Source organism: Meleagris gallopavo, chromosome Z (assembly GCF_905368555.1).
Source record: "Meleagris gallopavo chromosome Z, MGAL_WU_HG_1.1, whole genome shotgun sequence".
Taxonomy (NCBI): Eukaryota; Metazoa; Chordata; class Aves; order Galliformes; family Phasianidae; genus Meleagris; species Meleagris gallopavo.
The window spans coordinates 55,310,563-55,336,933 of NC_139435.1; the positions used below are offsets into that span (position 1 = coordinate 55,310,563).

Here is a 26,371-nt window from a genome sequence, read left to right on the forward strand (position 1 = left end):
TTTTGCTCTCTTGTACGTCTTTGCTTTGTGTTCTGATTGTCCCTTGCTTTTCCCTTCTGTCTTCCTTTCCCTTTTCTTCATTTTCTCCTTTCTCACATGGTTTCCAGTCTCTCTCACATTCTCAAATTCCCCATTTCTTACTCTTCCTCACCCCCTTCAGTCTGTAACCTGAGCCTTCTCCCACTCTCCTCCTCTCTCCTGCTTCTTCTCTGGCTGGCATTTCCCCTGCCTCATTCTCGCTTTGCTTCTCTCTCTCACTTTGCCTCTTCTTTGCATTTCTCCCTTTACACTCTCCTTCCCTTTCTCCTGCTTCTCTTCTTTCCATCTTCCTGTTCCCTCTCTCTGTTCTTCCCCTGCACCTCTTCTCGTAGTGCCCCCCGGCTTTGCCATTCTTTTGCACGTTCTTTTCCCACATGCTGGTCTTTTTTCCATTCTCCCTTTCTTCCAGTCTGTCATCATTTCACCATTGCTTGCATACTTTTCCATCTTGGAAAACATTCTTGGATACACTTTCCCTCTTGGTCATGCTGTCAGTCTACTTCTTATGCTCTATGCCACCTTTCTTTGGGACTTTTATACTACTCTGTCCACTTTTGTCTCTTTCATACTCCCGCTCCACCTCATCCTCCCTCCACTTCTCTCACTTTCCTCACACATTGCCCACCATATTTTCCTTTTTTCCCTCCCTCTTGTACTCCTCTCTCATGCTTTTCTTATTTCACTTGCACACTTGTGCTCTCACATGTTCCTTCATTATTTTGCACTTCCCTCCCCAGAGTGCCTCGCTTTCCCCTTTGCTGTTTTCCAGCAGTATTTCTTGCTTGCTCCCTTTCACACATACTTGCTCTTTCCCTCCTATATCTTTGGCAGTGTACCTTTGCTGTTTCTCTCCCTCTTTACTGCTTCCTCCACCACATGACCCTTTCTCTCGCTTTCCCTGCTCCTTCCATTCCTTCTCTTGCTCCCCATTCCTTCTTCTCTCTTCCCCTCGCATCCCATTTCCCTCTTGGCTCTTGTTTTCTCTCTCTCTCTGAAATACTTACCCCTTATGTTAATCTCCTTCTTAGACACTTTTCCTCTCTGACTTGTGCTGTCTTGAAGTGCTTACCCTCTCGCCTTTGTTTTCTGATATGCCTTCCATGTGTTACTTATGTGGTTTTCTCTTGCATTTTCCTATCACACTCTCTCATTTTCCCATTTTCTGTTCTTCTGTCCCCTTATCCCTCTTGCTTTCTAGTCTTGCATTCTCTCTCTCTTTTGCATTTTTCTTTTCTTGTTTGTATTTCCTCACCTACTTGTGTTTCCTTCTAGTTGTCTGTGTGCCCTTGTCTGTATGCTCCTACTCTGGTATACTTTCGCTGCTGCAAGTGCTTTTCCTCTCTTTGCTTTCCTCATCTCCCTTGGGTGCTCACACTCTAGCATGTGTTCACAGAATCATCACAGAACAGCTTGGGTTGGAAAAGACCTCAAGGATCATCAAGTCTTCTGTCTCATGGTCTCTCACTTCCCTCACCTCTTCCATGCTTCTCCTCTTGCTCATAAAATCTTCCGCTCTTGCATGGAGACTTTTCCTCTTGCTTGCACTTTTCCTAGTGTTTCCTCCTTTCTCATTGAGTCCTTCCCAGGCTCTTGCAATTTTTCCCTTGCTTTGCTTCTCTTTCGCAGACATACTTTTCGTAAGTGCGGGTAGAAACAGGACAAGAAGAAATGGCTTTAAACTGGAAGAGGATAGATTTAGACTTGATATTAGAAAGAAATTCTTTGCTGTGAAGGTGGTGAGACACTGGTCACCCCTCCCTGAAAGTATTCAAGGCCAGGCTGGATGGGTCTTTGAGCAACCTGCTCTAGTGGGAAATGTCTCTGTCTGTAGCAGGGGGGGTTGGGACTAGATGACCTTAAAGGTCCCTTGCACCGCAGACTGTTCTATGATTCTATCTATATCTGATTTCCCTCTGTCTTTGTAGTCTTTCCTACTCTTGCATCTGTGATGCCCGTTTCTTCTGTTTAGTGGTCACAGTCGTGGGTTGATCATTGGACTAGGTGATCTTAGTGGTCTTTCCAACCCTTACGATTCTGTGATTCTCTCACTTGGTGAAAGTGGTCACCTAGCAAGTAAGGTGAGGAAAATGTGGTGACATTTTTTTTTTTTTTTTTTTTTTGTCTTGTCTTAACAGTAATAACAGATCTTTGGTTGACTTGCCCTCTCTCATCCTTTTCTTCTAATTTCTGCAACCTCACTATTGCATGTGATCTGGCTTGTCCACTTTCTCTCTTATCTGCTCCACCTCTCATTTGTGCAATCCATCACATGCCATTGCTTTTTCTTGTGCCTTTTCCCCAGTGTTTTTTTTCTTGTTCTTTAACTCTCATGGGTGTGCTTTCTTACTCTTGTATGTGTGCTTTCCTTTCCTCTTGTCTGCATACACTTTCCTTTTCTTGCACATGCTTCTTTTCCCATGGGAAGGGGCTGTTTATCAGGGAGCATAGGGGTGGGTGGGGGATAAAAACAGCTTCAAACTAAACAAGAAGAGATATAAAATAGAAATACAGAATAAATTTTTGCTGTGTTGAATGTGTGTGTGCTTTAGCTCAACTGCATATGCCACTTGCATGTCTCACTTGCTCACGTTCCCTGTCTGTAAGTGTTCTTCTTTGATGCTGTACTTTTCTTTTTGTTCTTTTTGCATGAATCACATTTCTCTTCTGCATGTGTTTCTTTTTTCTCTGTCTCTCTCTCTTGTTTTCCCTCACTCCCTTTTGTATATATCTTGGGCTTCCCTCACTGTCTTTGGAGTTCTTGGCACACTTCCCCCTCTTCTCTGATGCTTATGTTTGCTTTCTTTGTTTGGCTTTCTCTCTCTGTCAACACATTTTCCCTCTCTCATTTTTTGCACACTCTACCATTCTTTCCTAACGTGGCTTCCTTTTGCAGCATGATTTCCTTTTTATGTATTCTTTCCCTTTTTTCGTGTGCTATCTATAATCTCTGCTGCATCCCATCCTTCTCTAACATGCCTTTTCCCACTCAAGCATTTCCCTTTTCTTGTGTACTCTGTTGCACATTTTGCTTCTCACAGAAGTTCTTTCCTGCTTTCACTCTCCCTCCTCTGTGAAAACTCACTCATTTTCTCTTTCTTGCATCCTTACTTCTCTTTTTCTCATGCTTTCCTTTTCATGCAAGCTCCCCATTTTCTCATGCAAGCTTTTTCTCTCATGCATGCTTTTATTTTTTGCACGTGCTTTTCTCCATCGTCAAATGGCTTCCCTTGCTCTTTCTTGCACACTTTTCTTTTATTCCCAGATACAGCCTCCCTCTCTCTTCTAATTCTCTCGTGCTCCTTTGCTTCTCACAGCTTCAAGTTTTCCTCTCCCTTGCACACACACTTTCTATCTCTTTGTACTGCATGCTTCCTCTCTCTTGCATAGGCAGGTTTCCACCCTTCATGCAAACCCCTCACTCTTTCACTTTCCTTCCGTTTATGTGTTCTGTCTATTGGACACACAATTCTTCTCATGCAGCCCCTTCTCTTTCTTGCTTGTGTTGTCCTGCGTGTAGTCCTCCCTCTTTCTTGCACTCATTCCGTTATACTTTCCCTTCCTCCTTCATGAACTTTCCCATGCCCCCAGACTTGCATGATAACTCTTCTCACATATGCTTATCCTCTTTTGCTACAATTTCTTGCCCTTAAGCTTCCATGTCCTCTTTTACACTCTTTCTCTCATTTCTCTCATACTTTTCCCCTTGGTTCTGCTTGGTTTCCCTCTGTCATACGCATCCCCTTTCTCCTATGGTTCTCCCTTTTTCCCATTTCACTTTCGCTCTCGTGCCTTTTTATCTTCATGCTTTTCTCTTCCCTCTTGTGCCTGTTCCCCCTTCATTGCATTCTTTCAGCCACATGCTTTCCCTCTGTAGTGCAGCTTCTCTCTCTATAATGGAAGGAGAAGAGGTTCTTCCTCTTTAACTGCCTCATACCTTTTTTTTCTGGTGCTCGCTCTTCCCACTCCCTCATTGACTTCTCCCTCTCTCTTGCTTAGTCTTTCCCTCCCCCCCTACATGCTCAGCCTTTGCTGTCTCTTGCGTACTTGCCATCTCTTGCATACTAGCCCTGTCTTGCATGTTTACTCTCTCTTCTGTGCACTTTTCTGCCCAATCTGTCACATTTTTTCTCTTTTGTGTGTGCATACCATCTTCTTCTTTCATACATTCTCTCTCTCATGGCTTATATTTTTCTCCTGTGCCTTTTCTCTTTCTTGCATGACTTTCCTTGCACTGACATTTTTCCTTTTGCTCGTTTCTCATGCACTCATTCTCTGTCACATGGACGTACCCACATGTCCTCCTTTCTTACTCTCCTATACGTGTACATCCCTGTTCTTTCTGTGCCTCGTTCTTCCTCTTTCTCTTTCCTCATGTGCCATCACCCAGTTAGTTTTGCTCTCTATGTGTATATGCCCTCAGTCCATCTCACATGCCCATTCACTTTCTCACATATGCAGGCTTCCTTTCCTATTTTTGTGACACTGTCCCTGTCTATTATCCTTTACGTTTCTCTCTCTGGCAGTTTCACTCTGCCTTCTGTTTCTTTATGCATTCTGTTTATCCCTTGCCTGTTTTCTTGCCTCTCCATTTTCCCTGTTTCTCATATGCATTTTTCTCTCTCCTTTTGCTTTGACTGCCTTGCACCTTCCTTTCTGTGCAGTCTTACTTATCACCCATTTTACACACTTTCTCTGTCTCAGGCTTTGTCTGCATATTGTTTTTACCCTCATGTATGCACTTTCTTGCTTGCTTTCCTCCTCTCTCTTGCATGTGCTGTTGTCACCTCTCTCTCATGTCTGCTTGCTTTCTAGACTGCATGCAGTTTCCCTCACTTTCATGCTTCTCCTCCTTATTTTAGAAGGAATAAGGAGGAATTTTTTTTCTCTCTGTCATGCACACACAGTCTCTTTCTCTTTCAAGCACCTTTCCTTTCTCTCTGTCATGTTCTTTCCATCTGTCTTGCTTTGGGGCCCTCCCCTTTTCTCTTGTACTTACATGCTATTTGTTGCTCTCTAGAGCTTTCCCTAAACAGGACCACTTCTTCCCTCTCAGCTTTTATTGCTGAGTGTGTCAGATAGCATGGAATGTCCCTTTGGTTAGTCTGGGCCAGCTGTTCTGGCTTTGCCTTCCCCAGCTTCTTCTGCACTCATGCAGTCCCTGGCTGAGTGGCAGCATGTGAAACATAGAAAAACCTGATGTTGTGCAACCACTATTGAACAAGAGTTAAAACACTAACATGATATCAACACTTCTTTAGTCATAAATTCAAAACAGCGTATGAGCTATGAAGAGTTAACTCCACCCCAGCCAGAGCCAGTGTACCCTCACTGTTAAGCTTTTTCTTTCAGGAGCTTGTATGTGCATCTCCCTTCTCTTGCATGCTTTTTCACACCACCGTGTTCTCTCCCTTTTACTCTCTTACAATTTTCTTAATTGTCTCTTTTTTTCTCTACTTTTTTCTAGAGTTCTGGAGCTTCTCTTTTACTTGCATGCACTTGTTTCTCCTTCTCCCTCCCTCTACTAACTCTTTCCCTCTTTCCCTACTAGCTCTTTCCCTCTCTTGCATGCTTTTGCTTATGCATTTGCTTTTCCTTTGCCTCATATTCTCTTTGCCGTTCATTCCTTCTGCCATGATCCCCTGCTCAGTTGTGCTCTTTCCCATTCACTGCTTTTTCCTTTCTCTTGCTATTATTCCTCCTATTTACCCCTTGCTGTGTTTTCCTCCCCATCACTATCTCTCCTAATCATCCTTTCCTGGACTCACTGTCCCTTCTTTCCTGTTCTTTCTGAGACTCTCATCCTCTTCCTCGCTGTCCCTACCACTGCCTTCTGCCCCCTGCTCTTTTTACTCTCCTTCTCCCCTCTCTTTCCACCATTCATGCTCTTAATCTGTCTCCCCTCTTGTTCCTCCTTTCCTCTGTCTTGTTGAATTTGTCCCACTGTGTCTCTTTACCTCTTGCTTGGTCTTTTCACTTTGCCTTTTTGCTTTTGCCTTCTTCCCTTACCTTACTTTCTGCCACTCATGTCTATGTGTGCTATTCCCATCTCCCTCTCCTTTCTTGTTTGCTTGCTGTCTTACCTTTGCTTTTATTTCCATGTGCCTGACACTATTTGCTCTTTCCTCCTTTCAGCCACACATTGCTTTCTTTTTGTCTGCTTCTATTTCTGTCTTTGCCTCAGTGGTCTGTGTGTGCTCCTTTCCAAACCTCTTTTCTTGCTTACTCTTCTCTATTTTTTACTTTGCTCATTCATTCTTTCTGCATCTTTTCTCCTTTTCCTCATATTTTCCTATGTCTTCACATCCTCTTGTTTGCCTTCTGTCTCTTTTCTCCTTCCCTGCACTTCTTTCTTTATGCCTGCCTTCCCCTTTCCTTCTTTGCTCCTTGCTTGCCTTTCCCTCGCTTCTTTCTGCTTTCCACCTTTGTCTCTTCGCTCCCTCCCAATCATTTCTCTCCCTTCCCACTCACTCTCCCAATCCATCCCTCCTTCATGCTCTTCGCTTTGTCCCTCTCCGCGCTCCTCTGCCCACTGTGTGCTTTTTACTTCTCTTTCCTTTTTCTTCCTCTTTCCTTTTTCTTTCCTCTTTTCTCTGCTCTCCTGTTTCCCCCTCTACCATTTCCCCTATGTCCTCTGTTCTCTCTCTCACCATCTCGCTACACTGCCTCTCTCCCTCCTGCCATTGCACAAGTTTCTCCCTCCTCTCTGTTACTTCCACAGCCCCCCTCTCTTGTGCATGCAGTTCTCTCCATACACATTCTGTTTTCCTCCCCTTTCCCTCCTCTCCTCCTCTCTGGTCTCTGTTATCCCTTCTGATAGCTGTTCAGATAGCTGTTTCTTGTTCCCCTCACTCTTCCCTCGTGCTCACTCCATTTCCCCGCTATCACTCTTATTCCTTCTGTCCCCATTTCTCTTTTTCCTTCTGTCCATCAGATGATGTTCAGATCTCTTCAGAGCTATCTCTTCATGTTCCTTGGTCACTGAGCATACTCAAATTTCAAAGTGACATGTGTCCTCTGTACTCCACATTTTTTTATTGGACCCCAAGGTGAGAGCTTTATCACCAAAGCTATGGTGTGAAAAATCCTGTGCTATTTTTCTGCATTCTGCTCAGTTTGAGTCTGTTGAGGAAGAGTGTCTGTAACAAATGTAGCATCTTCCTCCAAAATCAAAGAGCTCTGGCACGTAATTTCTTGCCTAAGTGAATAAATTTCTGTTTACTCTTGCTTTTGTGCTCCATGGTATTAAAACTATCTCATCATTTTCAGAAATGCTAGAGTGTGGGTTTACAGATCCTGCAGTACTCTGTTCTTCTTGCATGAGAGAGTGTGTGGCCCTACAATCTTTATGTTAATGTTGAGCATTCTTTTTAATTATTCAACTTCATGCAAATTATTCATAACTCCAACACTCCTGTAAACTTGCCAAAGGAAAAGAATGTGTGATACTCAGGCTTAATAGTGACATCCTTGCATAATCCCAGGAGTATGTCTCCTTGCTCCACATGGAATAATGAGTCTACTGCATGTTGTACCAAAGAGAAAACTTTGAAGAAAGTTGGAAGCTCTATTCATCTCTCTTTTCAGTACTTTGGAAATTTCTTCCTCATAATTCAGAAATAGAAATATTCTGGTTGAAGCATAGTACCAACTTTATTTCTTCCCTACAATTAGCAGGGGCTGTGTGATGCTGCTGGATTCTCAGTGGGTTATATTACTGCTGAGGCAGAAATGTTGTCATTCAGAAGGGTGCTTCCAGAACTAGAGGGCCATATTTCTACATTTCCTCTTACATACAAATGTTTTTAGATGTAAACTGTACGTTAGCTGTTGTTCATGGTCTTGCCTTGCTATTTTTCCTGAGTTTGTATATTTGCACATTGCTGGAGATTTTGCTGAAATTTTAAATCACATTGCAAGAATTCAGACAGCAGCCTACGCTTACAATCATGTTCAGGTTTTAAACTATGTGTGTGTCAGGTTATTGTTGTTAGGTATTGTGAAAAGTGAAATCAACCTTATGAAAAACACTGTCAGCTCTTTGCTTTAAGTCGTGTGATGAGGTTCTTTAAGAAAACACAATTTATTTATTCTTGCTGCCCATTTACATGAAACCATATGGCAGAAAGACTGAGTTCTTTTCTTCTCTTAGCAGTTTTACTTGGCACATATACGTGACAGGTCAGTATGGTTGTTTCCTTCTGGTCCAGTGTTCTTTGCTAGTTGATATGATTTTGCTTCTCAAATGCATGGGATATGAGCAGCCAAAATTCTAACACAGTACTTTCTGAGACTTAGGGATTTGAGCTCAGAGCATGTCCTTATAGTCCTTAACAAATCTTAGTGTTACAAAGCATGGTCAGTCTAGCAGGATTCAAGAAACTTCCAAGCAGACTGCATATAGCATCTTAATGAATTTCCCTCATTTTTCTTCAGTTTATTCCATGAGATAATCTCAAGTTGTTACTGGGTCTGATAGTTGTTCTGAAGAATTATTTGTTCTTCTAATAAGACAAGTATTAAAATTTTGTTCTTATTAATTCTCAGGTGGATAGGATGAATGAAACAAAGAACAGAACAAAGCAAAAAGGAAAGAACATTTCACACGTCTTTCTTTAAGTAGATCATGTTTGGAAAGTACCTTGAAATCTAAGTTCAAAACAGATTTCAGCTTTTATATTGAAATATTAGAATTAACTGTGGCAGATCTAAGATAAAACCACAAGTGAATAACCTTCCTTTGTAGTCACTGGAGAACAAGGATGTATACTACTCATTTGTGGGTAGAATTAAAATGAATTATTTTGGAAATGCTTATGCTAGTTACTTATCCAGATTGTTTAATGATCTAGCCATACATGCTGTGGAAGTAATACATGAAAGAATATGATAAATGAAAATCATATGATTTGGAACTTAGAAAATCATCAGTCCATTATTGTTCATTTTCTAGCTGCCGACACTTAGTGCTCCATTTCTGTTTTAGAGGCTTTCAGAATGTGTCTAATCAGTAGCATGCAGGAGGTGTAGGAATGCGTGGATGTTGACAGTGGTAAGCCAAGATGGCTAATTGCAGCTCCTGCTTCTGGGCCACATCTGTTGATGTATGCACATTCTCAGTGGTCCGCTCTATTCCGTGTTATTGAAGGTTTCTCCTTTGTTGTGGCTGAATTTCCTTTCACCGACAGTACAAATTCCAGAGTACAGTGACAACCTGCAGAGATTTATACTGGCTTACATATCTGCATAGCATCAACTGAGCACTGCTTGCTGAAGCAGTCGCTGTACTTGTAGAGCTGCTCAAAAGTGACATTCCCTTCTGGTCTGATGCACAGCGTTTGGTCAGCAGGAAACATTAACTATAAAAACTAAGAGAATTTTTGCTTATATTTGAGCAGAATTTTTTTCTATTCTGGCTGCAGTTTTTTTTCTTTTTTACCATTAGTTTTCAGTCTTTGTGCTGTGGCCAACAAAAATGGACTTCTTGGCTCAGGCAGCTGTGGATAGGACTGTACGTGGGATGCTCTCCTTCTGCTTTTAATCAGGATTTTCCTATCTACTTTTCTCACACTGTTTCTTAAAGTGCATAAGTTCTTCTCAAATGTGTTTGTTGTTATTGGGGTGGCAGGAGTAATTTGAGGAGGGAGCTGTTATATTAGTTAAGCCACAAGATTAAAAATAGCTACTGTAATGGAAAAATACAAGAAAGAGCTGACTATGTCCTCTGTGCCAAAGAGTGAGCATTAAATAATTTGTGCCTCCTCTCCCTAGAAATGCCTTGTGCCACTGTTCATTTGCCCTGTTGGACTGGTATATTCTAAACCCGTCAGTCTGAATTCAATTAAGTAACATGGTAACAAACTATTTAAGTCTCTGCATAGCCTGCCTGTCTGGAACCGTCTTTGGATGGAATGTTTGTTTACACCTTTAGCTGAGATGATAAAGAGCTGTTTGTTTACAAAGGGGACAGGAAAGCCTGAAGGTGCACCTTAACAGAAAATCAGGCTAAAAATTGCCTTCTTGTTCCCTGCTTGTGTGACACTGATGTAAAATGCTTCAGGCTCTTTTCTACTGGGAGTCTTCAGAAATGCTAAGTGGATTTTGGGAGAATACTTGCAGAAAATTGACTAATGTTGAGATTCAAAATAATCAGGAGTTTTGTTTTGCTTGTTAGGAATTTTAATTATTTGCTTATATCTTATTGCTTTAAAGTCTGAACCTGTGACAAGAAGCGTCTGATTTAACTTTGTCGGTTTTCTTGAAGCTGAACATGTTAACACTTCCTAAGGATTAACCTGAGTAGAGCTTGATGGGGAAACTTGCGGCACGGCAGCGGCATGTACAGTCACTACATACACATATACCACTATGTTCCTGCACAGAAGTAGTGTGTCAGAGAGGACATAACAAGTAGAGCACTCAGTTTCATGTGGCTCCCTCTCTAAAGGAGGAACAGAATTCATCATTAGCTGTCACAGCTTAAACGGAGAAAGGGGGATTGGAGAGTCAAAGATAACTGTTGGAAAGGAGTGCTTCTTTGTGTTGTAGAAATGTGAGGATTATATTACAATGCTGTCTAGAGTACTGGTTAGCTATCTCTTTGTCTGCAACTCTGAAATAGACATGGATATTTGTGCTAGTGAAATGCTTTCTCTTTCCTCTAAGGCAAGGTACAGTCTGATCCAGTGAAGTTCAAAAGAAGTCCAGTCCATTATGAGTTGAAGAATTGGTATTTGGGGAAATGAACACATGCAAGGCATGAACTGGGAAAGTGGGCATCTTTCAAGACTGCTTGGTAAATTTTTAGAAGGAATGTGTGGGCTTTATTAAAGGTACAGTTGGCGTCTTGCCTTAAGAGTTGCTGTTCAGGCCTGGCGCAGAATCATACTAGATGAGAGTAGGGCATATGGGAGAAACATGGCACATTTATTCTTGCTTGCAAAACTAATGGATATTCCGTTAGAATTTAGAACTCTTATGGATTACAGATACTCTGTATTCAGATTGCCACATGGGGTGCTGTGGAGTTTATTTCTGGCTCAAACCTTTAACTAATATGTAGAAGACAGGTTAACAAAGTACCAACCGTTTCTCAGAGAGCACTGAGCAGAGATCTTGTAAACTGAAACTGCAGGAAGGCTAGAAGGTAACACTAGTTCAATAAAAAATCTAATACAGTAAAAATTACCTTCAAATATGCATATTCAGTATTCTCAGTGAGAGGTAATCAACGCAGTGAAGTGCAGCCAGAACACAGGAGATGGAAGGACAGAAATGCCGGAGTTTGACTTCTGTTGAAAGTATTGTTAGTGAGCCCTTCCGACATACATTCTCCATCTCAAACAGTGATAACACTGCAGTATTCCTCTCTTACATGTGTGCATTTTTCTAAAATGTCTATTTAATTTTGTGATCAAATATGAAAACAGTGTAGAGTAATGCATTTCTGAATTCCTGTGGAAGCATTCATAGGGCTGCCTGTGGAGCTTTTTAGCTTTATTTAAAACTACAAAATTTGTGGTTCCATCTGCCAGATATTCTGTATAAATGGGAAACATGCTTTTCTAAGAGGAGTGTTTTTTCTTTCGTGATTTTGACACTGTATTTTTTCATTTTACAGACCTTATATAATACATTTTAATAGTATGTTAGACACAGGGATTGAGAGGTGAAAGATTTGTTGGCAGTACATTGGCAATCATTATTAGAGATACAAAGAAGCAGGAAAAACATTAGTATAATTCCTTGGCGATCTTTTTCTGTTTAATAAATATTCAATTAAAAGAAAGGGATTTTGTTGAAAGCCATTATATGCTCTAGACTATATTTACTGTTTGCAGTCAATATACAGAAAGATTGATAATCTGTATATATATTGTCAATCTGTATTGTTATTTGAATCAAGTCTCTGAAAGCATTTGTTTTTCTAGATCTAACAGTCTTGAGCATCAATCTTATATGAAATTTGGACACACATTGTCAGCCTCCTCAATTAAGCTTGCTAAGTGAGCTCTATATTAGTGGTTGGGCTTGCTCTTTTTTCTTTTTTCTTTTTTCTTTTTCTTTTCTTTTTTTTTTTTAAAAAGCAACAAACCTCCTGCACTGTGTATGTCTAGACATTGGACTAGTTCTGTTAGAACATGGAATTAGGATATCTAGTTTACATCCCTCTCTTTCTGTTTTTCTTCAAATATGAAAAGGAATTAACTGCTGCAGAGACATTTCAGTATGGAGAAGTTACAGGTTGATGCTTTAGATGTGTCCTGCTGCCTGCTTTTATTTTCTCTCTGGAAGCGCAGAGGGGTTGCCAGGGTATTCATTACTGGCTAATCTAGCTGCCAAATGGTAGGGCAGGTGCGTGACCTGCTGCAACCATCTTTCTCTGTTCTCCTAGTGGCTCTTCTGGGGTAACAGAATCCAGCTGAAATAACTGGATTGACTTGGTCACATTAGTAGCCACAGCCTGGTTCCTGGGCACTGATTTCCTTGTACCCTTGCTAAGCACTCTACGTACCCTGCTGTCACTCTCTGTGTGTATAAAGAGGAGAAAGAGCTGATAAAGCCATGACACTTAGATGTTCAGCAAACTGGGTGCCCAGCAGAAGCATCAGGCGCACTGCTAAGAACTAAGGTGTTGCTTTAGCATCAGGGTAACAGAGTAGTACTGCTTGTGCTCAGAAATTCCAGTGCTGATTCTGCAACAGCAGGCCTGTGACTTGCCATACCAGCTGCTACATACATCTAATTATCCTGCGCTTGAACCCCACTAACAGTTTAACTTGGAAACAGTTTGCTTCTGTTGCCTTCTCTAAATAGCTCTGCTGCATTGTACTGTGAAACTGTCCCGAGATTTCCCTCTGCAGGTAGGTGACTGTGTTTTGTTCAGAGATTGAGTGCTAAGACCTTTTGCAAGTAAATGTATTATCCAAGCAGTAAGTGGTTCATTATTTTTACTACATCGAACTAGAGAAAGAACAGTAGCATTTACTTACTGACTTGGGGATTGCTTGCTAGTAATCATAATCCAAAATTAGAGAATTTATATGTTAGTGATCAAGATTATTGTGTGCTCTTGTTCCAGTATGAAATGTGAGTATCTGAAATATTTTATCTACCTAATTTTTGAGCCGAAGAAGTAAATTCCACTCAAAATAATTGTAGAACCAATTTCTTTATGATTTTAAAAGGAGCCACTAAAAATGCCACAAAGTCATAATTGATTTGCAATTATGATCTTTCTCTCAGTGGAGTACTAACAGTGCTATTAGGTAAACATGAATTGGGAAAAATATGTGAATTGAAAATTACATTTAAGAAGCAGGGTTCTGATAAGACCTAGATGTATAACTTCTCTCTTTTACAATTTCATTGAAAATCCTATTGTGGAGCTTGATAAATGGAAAAGCCACAACCACCAATAGCCTTCACCCAGGTGATTGATCAAATGCTTTTTTTTTTTTTTTTTTAATTTAAGAAATGATTTTAAGATTTCCTGTTTGCGTATCTCACTCAAAAAACACTTCCTTTGTTTATTTAGTTGTATTATCTAACTATTAAATACTGCTTTTACTCATAGCAACATGAAAACAGCTAAGACTGAGTGAAATGCAGCTTATTTATTCTTTGTCAGCAAAGTCACTTATTAAACACAAAGCTAGTTATCTGTACAAGCTCACTGAAGGCTAAGGTAGTTATGCAGAAAAAGGAAGGAGCCATATTCACTCCCCAGTCCCTTTGGCGATGCAGCGAGGGAAATGGTTATCTGTGAAATGAATGCATGCTTTGCAATCATTTGCTCCTGCTGTTCTGAGTTCATTTTTCAGCTCTGCTTTCACGATCTGTTCAGTTCTTCCTTCCACTGAAAGCCTTGGGAATTTTACTCTTGATTTCACTGGAAAACAGGACTGTATCCTAATTATTTTGATTTAAAGAATAATAAGTTCAGTGGCTCATATAAAATACTGCATTCTGTAGCTTGCTTAGTTATAAGTGACTAATTTGCATCTCACAGAAGTGCTAGTCATCTCAAATTTTTATTATTTGGAACAAGATCGTAATTAGAAACCGGGAGGAGCAGAACAGATTCTCAGACAAGAATTTCAGTGTAAATCATTCCCACTTTTTGCCGATGTGTTCTTTTGGGAACTGATGAAGTAAAATACTTTGATGGGGGAAGGAAAATGTTGTGTGCATTAATCCTGTTAAAAAGCTTTGTTCCTTCCTTTTGTCTGAACAGGTAAGCATCTGAACTTGCCGTGAGTTAGTCACAGCAGATGTGGTTTGGAGAAAGGGGACATATGCCAACCTGGTACCATTGCCACCTTAGAGGAGGGAGAACAGTTGAAGTGCAGAAAACCATTTCACTTCTATTTCTACCTGACTCCATCAACCACAAGAATACCTCAGTGTGGCATATTTGACCCATGTAGGTTGATGTGGGATGGCCATCTCTTGTAATGATGTGGCCCTAACTAAGCTCCTTTGACAGGAACACAGTGTATTGCTCATGTGAGCTTAAGAACACAGTCTTCCCTGAAGGGTGGTTAAGCTGGTCTTGCAAAGTTTTTTGATAGCACAATTTTTACATTGCTTTATATGTTTCTGGTTATGGGCAGTGGTGTGCTCTGACACTCTTTGTGCTCTTTATGAGGAGAGCTGGCTCTGTCTGATCATCTATTGTATGGGTAGGCAGCTTTGTGGAGGGGCGCTGAAGTCCTGAAGTCCTTCTTTTCTGCCTTGACAGGCAAACCCTGTGGAAGGGCGCTGGAAGGCTAACAAGAGATGAAACTGTCTTGAAACTACTTAATGTAGTCTTTAACAATTAGACCAAAGTGTGTTAAAACAAAGAAAGTTCTACGTCTGAGGTGAACTACTGGGTGCCCTCATTGCGGTGTATTTATGCAAACACTAAACATCATTAACACACAGCAGAATATATAGAGGTGGTAGAGAAAAGCATTCGTAGCTTCATCACTGCACCAATAATCAGTTTTCTAACACAAAGTGGAGATTTGTGAATATTCTTGGTGATGTGAACTAATGCTACAGAGTGGATGAACCAGGATGTGTTTTGCCTGAGAATGAGCTCCTCTGTTTTTTCTTGCAGGAATTCTGCAGCAGTGGGTCATGGATGTTTCTGCTATGCGCTGATGCGTTCCATCCCAGTTGCCATCTACATCATTTTGATAACAGGCCTGCGGTACCACCTGTTCATATGGAGCGTCTTCTCGCCAAAGCTGCTTTACGAGGGAGTGCATGTGTTCATCACAGCTGCTATCTGCTTGTTCTTTACAGCCATGGACCAGAACCACTCTCAGAAGGTGCAAGACTGAAAATGAGTGTGTAGCACACAGTTCTGTACTGTGATGCCCTGTGTGTCTCTGGAATGGAAGAAGGATGACAGTGGCTTCAAATTGTTGTGCAGAGTGTGAAGAACAATGTTGTGTAATTTTAGCCAGTTCCACATAGGGCTTGAAGGGCTTGTCCTGTGTTGCACAGTTTGCTTTAAAAATGCTGAATTGAAATAAACTGTTTTATCGTATCATAGATAATTTTGTTCTTTAGCTGTCATTATGACAATGCCTGAATAACTGAGTTGCAATATTACATGACAGTCAGTTTTGCTATATGCCAAATATCTAGTTGTATTTTTAATATGTGAGAGATATCTAACACTGATTTTTTTTTTCTTCCAATTCCTTAATGAATTTGGAGGCTAGATTTAAATGAACTTTCTTGAGTTTTAAAGAAAAATACTCTCTTTGGTAAAAAAGATTAACACTGTCTCAAGTCATTCTTGAGCTTCTGGCTTTTTTTCATCAATTTCTATGTCTGACTCTTTTCATTGACTTGGAAGATGAAGAAAGAAAAGTTCATTAAATGCTGGCCCCCCCAAATCTTGTAACCTTACATAAGGGTTACCGTAACCCTAAATCAGAAATCTGTATGTATTTGTAAATGTGAATGTGGTTTCTTTTTTTCCAAGAGACAGACAATGAGAGATTTTTGTTTCACACGTCTGTATAATAAACATGTAGGAAGAAGGCATTAGTAAAGACAGTGAGTGTAGACAAAAAAAAAAACAACAACAAAACACTAAGTGATTTGATCATTGAAACTTGAAAAAAGGCCTAACTGTTCAATGTTTTTTGTTTAATTAAAATAATTGCATACGCATAAATGCAATTTGAACTACCTTGCAAAAGGTAGATCTTGATGTAGGTATGGAGCAGCTGATCACAGGCACTGAAAAATATTTTGCACATGTGATTTCTTTTTTAGCTTCGTAGACTGTGGCATCTTAAAAATATGCAAGATGTCTTGTTGCTGTTCAACAGAGCTCATTAGCCATGAGTTTTATTTTGTTTCTTGTGTGTATCGAACATATAATTAAATAATTCATACAGATATCTCAGGTAAGAGGCTTTTTTGCTTTTTTGTTGTTTTTTTTTATTGTTACCTAGACAGCATTTTTATCAAAGGCAGTATTTTCTTCCTGAGTGCAGTCATTAACTGTGATGGATTTCTATCTGCATTTCTGTACTTCAGGCACTGGATGAGAAACACTGATGGACTGACAAAATAATGAATCTTCTATGAAGTTCATTTACTGCTAAAATATTGCATTTCTTTTTATTAACATTTAATTGGTAAACCAGGTTGGTGGCGACTGCACTGAAGGTTTGATCATGTTTCTAGTTTGGAGAGTCATAAACTGTGAGCAGGGCCAAACCTCAATGGGCTGAGGAACCAGAGGGATACCAGGTGTGTTTACATCACCTTCTTCTTAGTATCATATGTAGCCACCACACACTCCTAACTGCATTTTCCTTGCTCCTCTCAGGAAGATAGACACTGATAGGTATCCTGATCATCAGCATAAAGGAAAGACTGATCATCAGTCTTTACTTTTATTTTTTCCCTCGTGTTTTTGTCCATGTTAGCAACCATTAGGATTTTATTTAAATATATTAGAGGTATATCAAAAGAGGAGCTCATGGGGAGATTCACTGTTTGCTGAAAATCTGAAATTAAAATGCTTTTAAGCCCTAGGTAGGTGACAGCACATTTACAAGGATCACTTAGATGGTTTTCATATTATATTTCAGAAAGTCTCTGAAAAACAGTTTTCTGGTTTTTATACATGGCACCTATATTAATAATAGGCCATCCTGATCACTAGTGAAATTTTTTTTTTAACTGTATGACAGTTCAGTTCAAGAGATCTAGCTGTGTTGTGCTGTTCACCTATCTGCTGGATCTGGAGCATCATTCACTGTGACCTCTTATGAGCTTGAAAATTCAGTGTTTTAGATAAATTGTTTTTCATTTAACTTGTGGACATGACAGATGGAAATCACACTGCAGCTGCAGGGAAAGCCAGAGGAGGACATTGGGGCAGGAAGCACACCATTACAATGGAATATTGAAAATAGTTTGTGTTTGGCATGTCCTACACTTGTACCATGTTCATCACTTTCAGTAATTGTCTGGTAACTTGTTGCCTAGCAACAGGATGGAGGTTATTAACACCTCTGTTTGCTTGGTTAAATCCTGAGCAATTTCTAATGCTGCTATAGAAGGTGTATCTAGGTGGTTTGCCTCAAAGGCAAAGGTGCTAATGACAAGATGAGAGGGGTTAGGGAGAAGGTGCTTCTGGGGTGCAGAATCCTAGAACAGTAGGGGATTTATTGGTTACATTCACAGTATCCTTCATTCCTTACTAATTTTGTTTGCTGTTCCTATTCTGGCTATGGGACACTATCTAACACTTGGGTCTAAATTGATCTGTGTATTAATTTTGAATTTCTTTGGATTGCTTAATTAATCATACTGTCTCCTTTCTCCTCTGAAACTGAAAAATATTCATATCATAATCCAAGAGGAAACAAATGGCCTGGAAAAACTGTTATCTCAGTCTTCAGGATGGGAAGGAGGAATTTTGACCACAATTCTGTGAGGTGTTAACACACGAGTATAGATAATACCCCCAGAAAATAGTGCTTTTGGCTTCAAAATCATCAGTTTTCTTTTCCCTGACCGTTGTCTTTGAATATTGGCAAATTAAATTCCGTTTTGACTCTTTTATCAGCTCTTGGGCTGCATACAAAGCTGGGGCAGGGAAGAAATGAGTTGGTTCTCAGGCAGATGAACTGAAAAATCACCTAAAAAATGATTTTATTTTTAACAAAGTTTTGTCAATTCATCTGAGATTGCAGATGTTTTCACACAGGTTCTCATTGTACAGTAGTTAGCTTCTCCTCTCCCCTCCTAATCCCTGCTGCCCTTGTCATGCTGATCTTCTCCAAAGCCCTCAGACAAAGAGAAATGAGTGATGTGGGAAGCAGCAGTGGAACATGAACAGTTTCTGCCATTCTGATTGTTCTGGTCTCTGCTGCCCAAGTTCTCTGTGGGTCTCTGCTTGAGTGTGATATCAGCCCTAGTCTGCAGCTTCCTCAGGAGTGCTCTATGCACAAGGACAGACTTTTCTGCTGCAATGAAGTTTTGGCACACAATAGCTTTTTCCACTCAGCATCTTTACTGGTCAGAGCTGCCTTCATTCAATGAATGGAGACCAGTGTCTTCCTCAGTTTTGGTCAGTCGACCAAAAAAGTAATTACTCCTACTCGTATTTCACATAGTATACCTCCATATTTCTTCTCTGTAGAGAAAGCGACGTTCTCCACATAAGCCAGCAGAGCACTGAAACTGTGTCCCAGCCCTTGGAGCAGGCAGTGGGCATGCCACTATGCCACTCTCCCATGTGGTACTGCCAGTAGAATTTCGGGCACTTTTTTTGGAATTTCTCCCTTAAAACGTATGCAAATGGAATTATACTTGTCTCCACAACTGCACAGTCATAGAATAAGAGGATGCAGCAGATGCAACCCTTTGGAGGATCTTGGGGAGACTTTTTCTGGATGAGCCTGGAGCTTGAGCCAATGGCAGCCCTGCTCCAGACTGATTGTGCTGCAAGATGAGGCCCACAGGCAGAGAACAGCTACAGGATCCCGATGAGTAGCAAGGGATCCCGACATGTATTAGGGGCCTTGCAGTCTTGGGGGCCCACTATGGCTTGGGCTGCTCTTGCAGAGCATGGGCAGCCAGCGTGTCAGAGAGGTCCTTCCCACCCAACCAGCAGTTACCAAAGGGAGCCCTGCACCCAGACTGGGCTTCCCAGGGTAGCACTGACTAGTGAATACAGTGGAGACCACAGGGATGAGGAGGCAGGGAGGTTAGGTCTAGATGATCTTTGAGGTCCCTTCCAACCCAAGCCATTCTATGATTTATTCTATGAGGAAGCACTGGGGCATGACTTTCCAGCAGGGAGACTGAGTGTGTGTTTCTGGTAGGCACACACCGGCACAGTGTTGTGCTGCACACAACCACACAGACTAATAAGGAAAGCAGAGATTTTCTGGCATCCACATAAACACACAGCACGTGCGAAATGGTGAGCAACTCTGGCAGCCCAGTCCTGTTCTTCTCGTCCAGCTGTTCAGAACACTAGGAACACATGGACACAAACCTCTGTCCAGATGCCAGCAGCAAGGCAAACATAACATGTACATTTACATTCAGCTGGCCCTTTTATCCACGTTTTCTTATGTTTTCCCACATTTGCTCCTTTCCAAGCAATCTTGATGGTTCTTCTTCCCTGCTTTGAGTGCTTTCCCCAGGCATCACACAATAACTCGTGTGTGTTCTCTCAATCCCCTAAAAATATCCCATAATATGTTTTAAGGAATCCCCACATACTCCTCCCATCATGTCCCATTATGAGCCCTTCAGGCAGCAGCCTCCTTCAGTATGCCAGGGGAGGGGTTTCTCTGATCTACTCAGACTGATGGGCTCCACACCAGGGGCAAATGTCTAAGGGCTTAGTGAGAGATTAAATTAATAGTCTAATTAAATTAATGATTAAGCAATGAGGTTAGAAGAGATCCTCACCGTGTCCTTGTTCATCTGACTTCTCCAGTCCTTGTGTTAACTATGAACAGTCTTTAAAACCACTTGAGTTCACAGAGATCTGTGCATTGTTTGGCAAGGGACCCTTTGGGCTGCCACCAGTTTGCAGGACAGAGGAGACTCTTCTCAGAAGTGGATAGGGACAGCCCCAAAGGCAATAGGCATGGGTGGCAGGGTGAAGCACTACAGGGAAGCCAGAGAGACCTGCTTGCATAGGAAGGGGTTTACTGACAGGAACAGGGCCCTTGCCTCCACCCTTGGATATCACAGATTCATTAGGGTTGTAATACACCTTTAAGATCACCAAGTCTAACCGTCCCCCACCATGCCCACTGACCATATCACTCAGTGCCACATTCACACGGTTCTTGAACACCTGCAGAGACAGGTGTTCCTGGGCAGCCTGTGCCACTGCAGCATCACTCTTTCTGAACAGAAATTCTTCTCAATATCCAACTTGAAGCACTGCTGGTGCAACTTGAGGCCATTCCCTCTCCTCCTGTTACTGTTACCTGGGAGAAAAGGCCAACCTCCATGCTGCCAGGGGAGGTTCAGGTTGGATATTAGGATAAATTCTACTCTGAAAGAGTTCTTGCTCGTTCTTCTTTACTTTCCACGTGTTACATACAAAATGACACAAAATTCTGAGATGTTTGAGCCATGGTGTGGTGGCCTGTGCTTTCTTTTGAGAGAAATCCCAAAAAGACCAAGGAGCCGTTTCAAGCTATGCAACTTTCAGATCAATCTCTTGAATCCCGGACTGATTCCTCATTCAGCTTTTTAAGACTCACAGAATAGGGAAGAATGGCTTGTAAATACTGTAATTATGATTTCAGGTATTTCCCTATTTGCAGAGATTTAGTATAGTCATAAATGATGTGAATTCCAGAATACTCTCTCTTTTATTCCTTTCTTCTTGTTCTTTCTCTCTCACACTCTTTTTTCTTCCTTTTTCCTCCTCTCTCTTCATTCTTTCTCTTCTGTCATTCTATCTGCTTTATTCGGATCATCTTGAAGTGTTCGAGACCCATCTCTCTCTCTTCTTTCTTTTTCTCTCTTGAAGTAGCTGAGTAATACACAACTTACTTACATTTCTTGTAAAATTGTGTTATTTAGCCTCACAGCATAGACAGAACTGTAAGAGTGCCAACATTTTAATGTAATCGTAGCACAGAGAGATTCTTATTAAAACTAATGATTGTGTTTGGAACTTGAGTGTTAATTTTACCTTAATCTAACCAGGAGGATTTGCAAATCTGGTCATCACTCCCTCTCTTCCCAGCTGAGACATGACACTCCATGACACTCAGCCAGCTCCTTACTGCATCCTGCCAGGCCTTGGTGTGGCCCCAGCATGGCCCCTGAGCCTCAGAAAAGAAACATATCATCTACAGTAGTGTGACAGGGTGTTACTGCCTCAGCTCTCCCTGGCCAACATGGTGCCATGGTCACAGAATGTGCTGCCCTTGGGGTTCCTCATTGCTACACAGGCTCAGAGAGCTGCAACAAGGCAGAAAGCTGTGAGGAGCCAGGCTTTTGTCGGGCAGTTCCTGAGCTCAAGCCCACTTGATCCCAGCTGCCAACAGGAGGAGACTCACTTCCTGCTGCCTCAGATGCTTTTTGCAGGATGTTGCCTAAGGCAGAGGGAAAAGAGGAAAACATCAGAGCTCGTTTCCTCAGCCCTGGCTTCCAGCCCTGACCTACAGATGGAACTTGCTTGGGGAGCTTCAGGGAGAGGCTTTATGTATCAAAACTTGACAGATTTGTTTTTAAAACTTCGTAAGGAACTCGATGACAGGTTGCAATTAAAAGCTCTGTGCCCCCATCTGCTGTTTTTAGCCCTTGGAATGTGGCATCACAGTGGTGTGGCTCAGTTGCTGGAGCCAGCCCCAGCAGGGATGAACGAGATAGCTGAGTGCCTGGCAGGCTGTGGGGCACAGGCTGGACTTACCACTCTCTTCATCCTGCCTGCATCTCCCTGGGATGCAGCAGTGAGCTGAGCTGAACACTGCCCCATGTGGGCCCAAGACACTCCACTAGAACCAGCCCCATAGTCCTTCTATACACAGGCTGAGCCCTAACTAAAACCAGTCTGCTGCCCGCCTGCATTACTGACCTGCACTAGAAAGCCTGGAAAGAGCTGGGGCAGCAAGCTTTGTACTGCTTACTGAGAATGCACTCAATCATAAAATCACAGAATCATAGAATTGTAGAATCATAGAATGGCCTGGGTTGAAAAGGACCATAATAATCATGTAGTTTCAACCCTGCACTTGGCCTTATTGAACATCATTAGGTTTTCATGGGCCCATTTCTTCAGGACCCTCTGGATGGCTTCCCTTCCTTCCAACGTATTGACTGCACCTCTCAGCTTGGTGTCATCTACAAACTTTTTGGGACACCACTCACGACTGATCACCAGCTGGATTTAACTCCATTCACCACCATTCTCTGGGATCAGCCCTCCAGCCTGTTCTTCACTCAGCAAAGAGTGTACCTGCCCAAACCATAAGCCTGCCCTTCAGAAGTCCAGGATAGTGGTTTTGCTGAACCCATTTCCTGACTTCCGCAAGAATCAATCAATCATTTCGTGGGCACTCTGCCAAGACAGTTTATGACCACCTTATCTCCCACCAGTCCTTCTCTGTTTTGAGCAGCAGGTCTAGCATGGCACCTCCCCTAGTAGTCTCTCTTACCAGCTGTGTCAGGAATTTTATCTTCTACACATTCCCGGAACCTCTCAGACTCTTTTTTCTGGGGTGTATTGTATTTCCAGTTTATATCAGGGAAGTTGCAATCACCCACAAAAACAATTGGATAGCAACTGCATGACTTCTGCCAGCTGCTTGAAGAATGCTTCATCTGCCTGTTTGTCCTAGCTAGGCAGTCTATATAAGATCCCACCAGGATGGGATCCCAGCCTTGATGGCCTCCCCCTGATCTTTAACCATATGGACTTGACCTTATTAGTCCCAGCACTGAGCTCTACTGTATTGAAACACTCCCTAACAAAGAGATCTTCAACAGCTTCATTTAATTGGACCTGTCGTGAGCAAGTGTTTGTACTGAGTTGAGCTGAATTGCAGAGGCTGTTCCAGACAACATCTTCAACGATTCTGGAGCTTTATTATGTTTAAGGTTGACTCTGATATTTTTAATGGAGTCTTTTACAGGCTATTCTTGATGTCAGAGATTTCTATCATTGATTTTGTGGCAAAAAATAAAAAAATAAAAATAAGTAACCAACAGGAAATATAATGTCTCTTTTTTTTTTTCTAAAGGTATATATCTACATACTATATATATAAAAGTATATATATATATTTAATAAAGGACCAACATTGCAGCTTAAACATGGTGTTTCATGTTTGGCTTTGATTTTATTTTATCTAGTTTTGCACTTTTACCTTAGATTCAAGAAGCAACAGTCCCTGGAAGAAGGAGAGATCCTTTGCACTCTGCTCTTAAAACATGCTACCTACAGCACCTCTGCAGCTGGAGGATTCCCAGAGTCGATGATGAAGGATGCCATTTTCCCTCTGGTTCTGCTGTTGTGAAACAGACAATCCCCCAAAATGTTCAGCTCACCCACCAAGCCTGAAGTGGGAGTTCTGGCCCTGCTGTGATCTTTGTAGGCCCAACTCTGTGTTCATGGGGTAGTGCACATTCAGGTGACTTACTGAATTCTGAAGCTGTTTTTCCATCTGAGAACTAGGCCTATGGATACGAATTCCTGCATTTTGCCTGAGGGGGGATGTACATAAAGTCATCCCAAATAACCTATTAACACCTAGCATTTGGTAAAACCCTGGAGTGGCTATCAGGGGCAATCGTATTTTCCAGCAGGTGTCTCCTCCACTCTTTGAAACACTACTGTCCTTCCCACCCCCTCTCAATGACGAGGACACATATTCAGCATCACATTAGCTTAAATTGAAGGTTAAATTTGATCCATAGCTCAAAACAACACAATTTTTGCACAAAGCTGTTGTCATTTCAAGAATGAGGCTTCTAGGCACTTAGAGACAGGTTTCACTGAGGATAGCATTTAGTCTCTAAATTGGCTATACATGGTAAAGCTTTCATCTATTATGTTTTTTTTTTACTCCTCTGATTTTTTCATTACAACATATTTAGCAATATCTACTGCAAAAACCACTGGTGATGCAGAGCACATGCAGCAAATGTGCACCCAGCCCTACATGGTTCAGCATTTCCCTGTTATGAAAAATGGAAGCTGATTGCACCGCGCTTTCTGGATGTACAACTTCACAATAGGTCAAAATAACCCTACATCACCCCAAGCATCTGTCATGCTGCAAAAGCTGTTTGTGAGGAGGCTGGTCTCTGGTCCCAGAGGTGGTGCTGGACAGTTTAGGCTTGCTGGTTTGTCTCATGTTAATTAGAGATCATTTATGCAAAGCAGTTACTGAGCGAAGTTAGTGTGCAGGTCCTTTCTCTGGCAGGGCATAAGGACAAATTAAAGAAGACATGCAGCTGAAGCATGCCTTGGGCCACAGAAATCAACATCTTACTCCCCAGTGGTAGCAAAGATTGCCACAGCTGGAGAAGTACAGTGAGTTTCTTTGCTGTCTGTAGCCCTGCCAATAGTGTGTTTCTGGGGGAGTGAACACCTCCTTTCTGCTCTGATTGTTAACTGAAAAAGCCCAGCATTGTCTGCTGGAACTTTCAGCTTCCCTCCTGCACTCCCATAACTCGCTGAGATAGCCTGTGGTTCTTTACCACTGAAGGGAGACATGCATATTGTCAAGGAGGCTGCAACATAGCATGCCTTGTAGGCACTTGCACTGAGATGCCTGTGTGTGATAAATCCTTTAGTGAACAGCAGCATGGGACACAGCCTTGGTTTACAAAGCACAGGCAGGCTGATGCATGAAGCACACTAAAGACAAAGGCATGGAGAACTGTTTTCCTCTTCTCACATATTTGGCTCCTGGACACAGCTTTCAGAAGATGTCCTTGCTTCACATGTTTCAGGTCTGGCAGGAGACTGGGGAAGTGCTGTGACAGCTGAGATGAAAACCAGGTGGGACAGAAAGAGCACTGCCAGGAAGGTGCAGGGACAAAACAAGTAAGAGACTGTAGGCAGCAGGGAGAGTGCAGCAAATCCCATCTGCCCTTGTCAAACACATAGCATCTCTAAGTGAGCCAAATGAAGCCATTTTATGAAAACCCAGGGGGAAAAAAACTGACTTGGAGTAATAGTTCATATATACTCATAAACTCACGATCGCTGCCTTCCAGTATGCTTCTGTCCTAGCATCAGATAAATAGTCTTACTGGTGTGTGTGGAGGGAGAGGGGACATAGGAACAAACTGCTGACCTGTTTCAGTCAAACCTGGAGAAAAGCAGAGGTCTTAGGATCGCTCTGAGTTCCTGTACCTCTGAAGAATCTCAGGGCAGGGCCTTGCTAAGGACACTTGGCTAACATCCACTCAGAGCAAAAGCAGCTGTCTGTCCAGACCATGCAAGTATGCCTTGGGCAAAGTATGATTGTTGAAATCCAATTTTGCTGGTTCCCCCGGCCCTAGAACAGCTTGCTTTAAATACATACTGAAGAAGTTTCTGCAAGCATTCACTCCAGAGAGAAAAAAAGCAGCAAGAATTCTTCAGCAAATGTGCCTTAGTAACAGGGTTTGTGATGTAGGTTTAGCTTAGAGCGAGGGCAGTGTCCATAGTTTAGCCAAAGAATCTTTGTGGTGAAGTCTGGATAGCCAGTACCTGTTTTGCCTCCTTAATACAGGTATAGGGTAAGAGCTGAGACACCTTTTCCATCCTTTTGTGCATTACTGCACCTGCTGGTATCTGAGAAAACATCTGCATTATACTTTCATCTCAAAAAGTGCCCCACTACCTGCCTGAGACTTAGATGTGAGTTGCAGTGAAAGCCATTCCCCTCTACAGAGTGTTGTGAGGATGCTCTTGGGGGATGTCTGCTACCAACAGGGACATACAGAGCTCTCCTACCTTGAAGGTAAGCACAAAGTTCACAGAGTTATAGAATCAAGGTTGGAAAAGACCTCCAAGATCATCCAGTCCTACTGTCCACCTATCATCAATACTTCCAGTGCTGGTCAATCATTCCTTCTGCCCGCCCTGGAAAACTCTCATGTAGAGCCTGCTTGCTTGCCCTGGGTGAATTTGGAAGAACTAATGTTAGATATCAAAAGAGAGCATGGCTAGCAGACAGGTATAGCACAAACAAGCTATTTAAAGCCCAAAATTCTGATGATAAAATACTAGATGATTAGCAAAGTAATTTTACTCCATCTGCAACAAATGCACTCATTTGCATGAAGAGTGCTGTGAACATAGATTAGTTGAAACAAAAGCAAAGAGATTGGG

The 26,371-nt window shown here is 41.8% G+C and overlaps 1 protein-coding gene across 7 annotated transcripts in view; it reads left to right on the plus strand.

The window, feature by feature from the left end:
* The window catches only part of PIGG (phosphatidylinositol glycan anchor biosynthesis class G (EMM blood group)), an 81,634-nt gene extending 65,179 nt beyond the window's left edge, over positions 1–16,455 (plus strand). For 2 of the 7 annotated variants that reach the window (XR_014880350.1, XR_014880352.1), the window contains 2 exons: positions 10,702–10,831; positions 15,143–15,286. Coding sequence is in view for 3 of the 7 variants with exons in the window: in XM_085212880.1 (XP_085069006.1) it covers positions 15,143–15,368 (226 nt within the window). In the remaining 4 variants the exon portion in view is untranslated. Of the gene's footprint in view, positions 1–10,701; positions 10,832–14,272; positions 14,444–15,142 lie in introns of those variants that run through there. The other 5 variants (XR_014880353.1, XR_014880351.1, XM_085212880.1 and 2 more) reach the window with 5 other exon arrangements.
* The last annotated feature ends 9,916 nt before the right edge of the window (positions 16,456–26,371 follow it).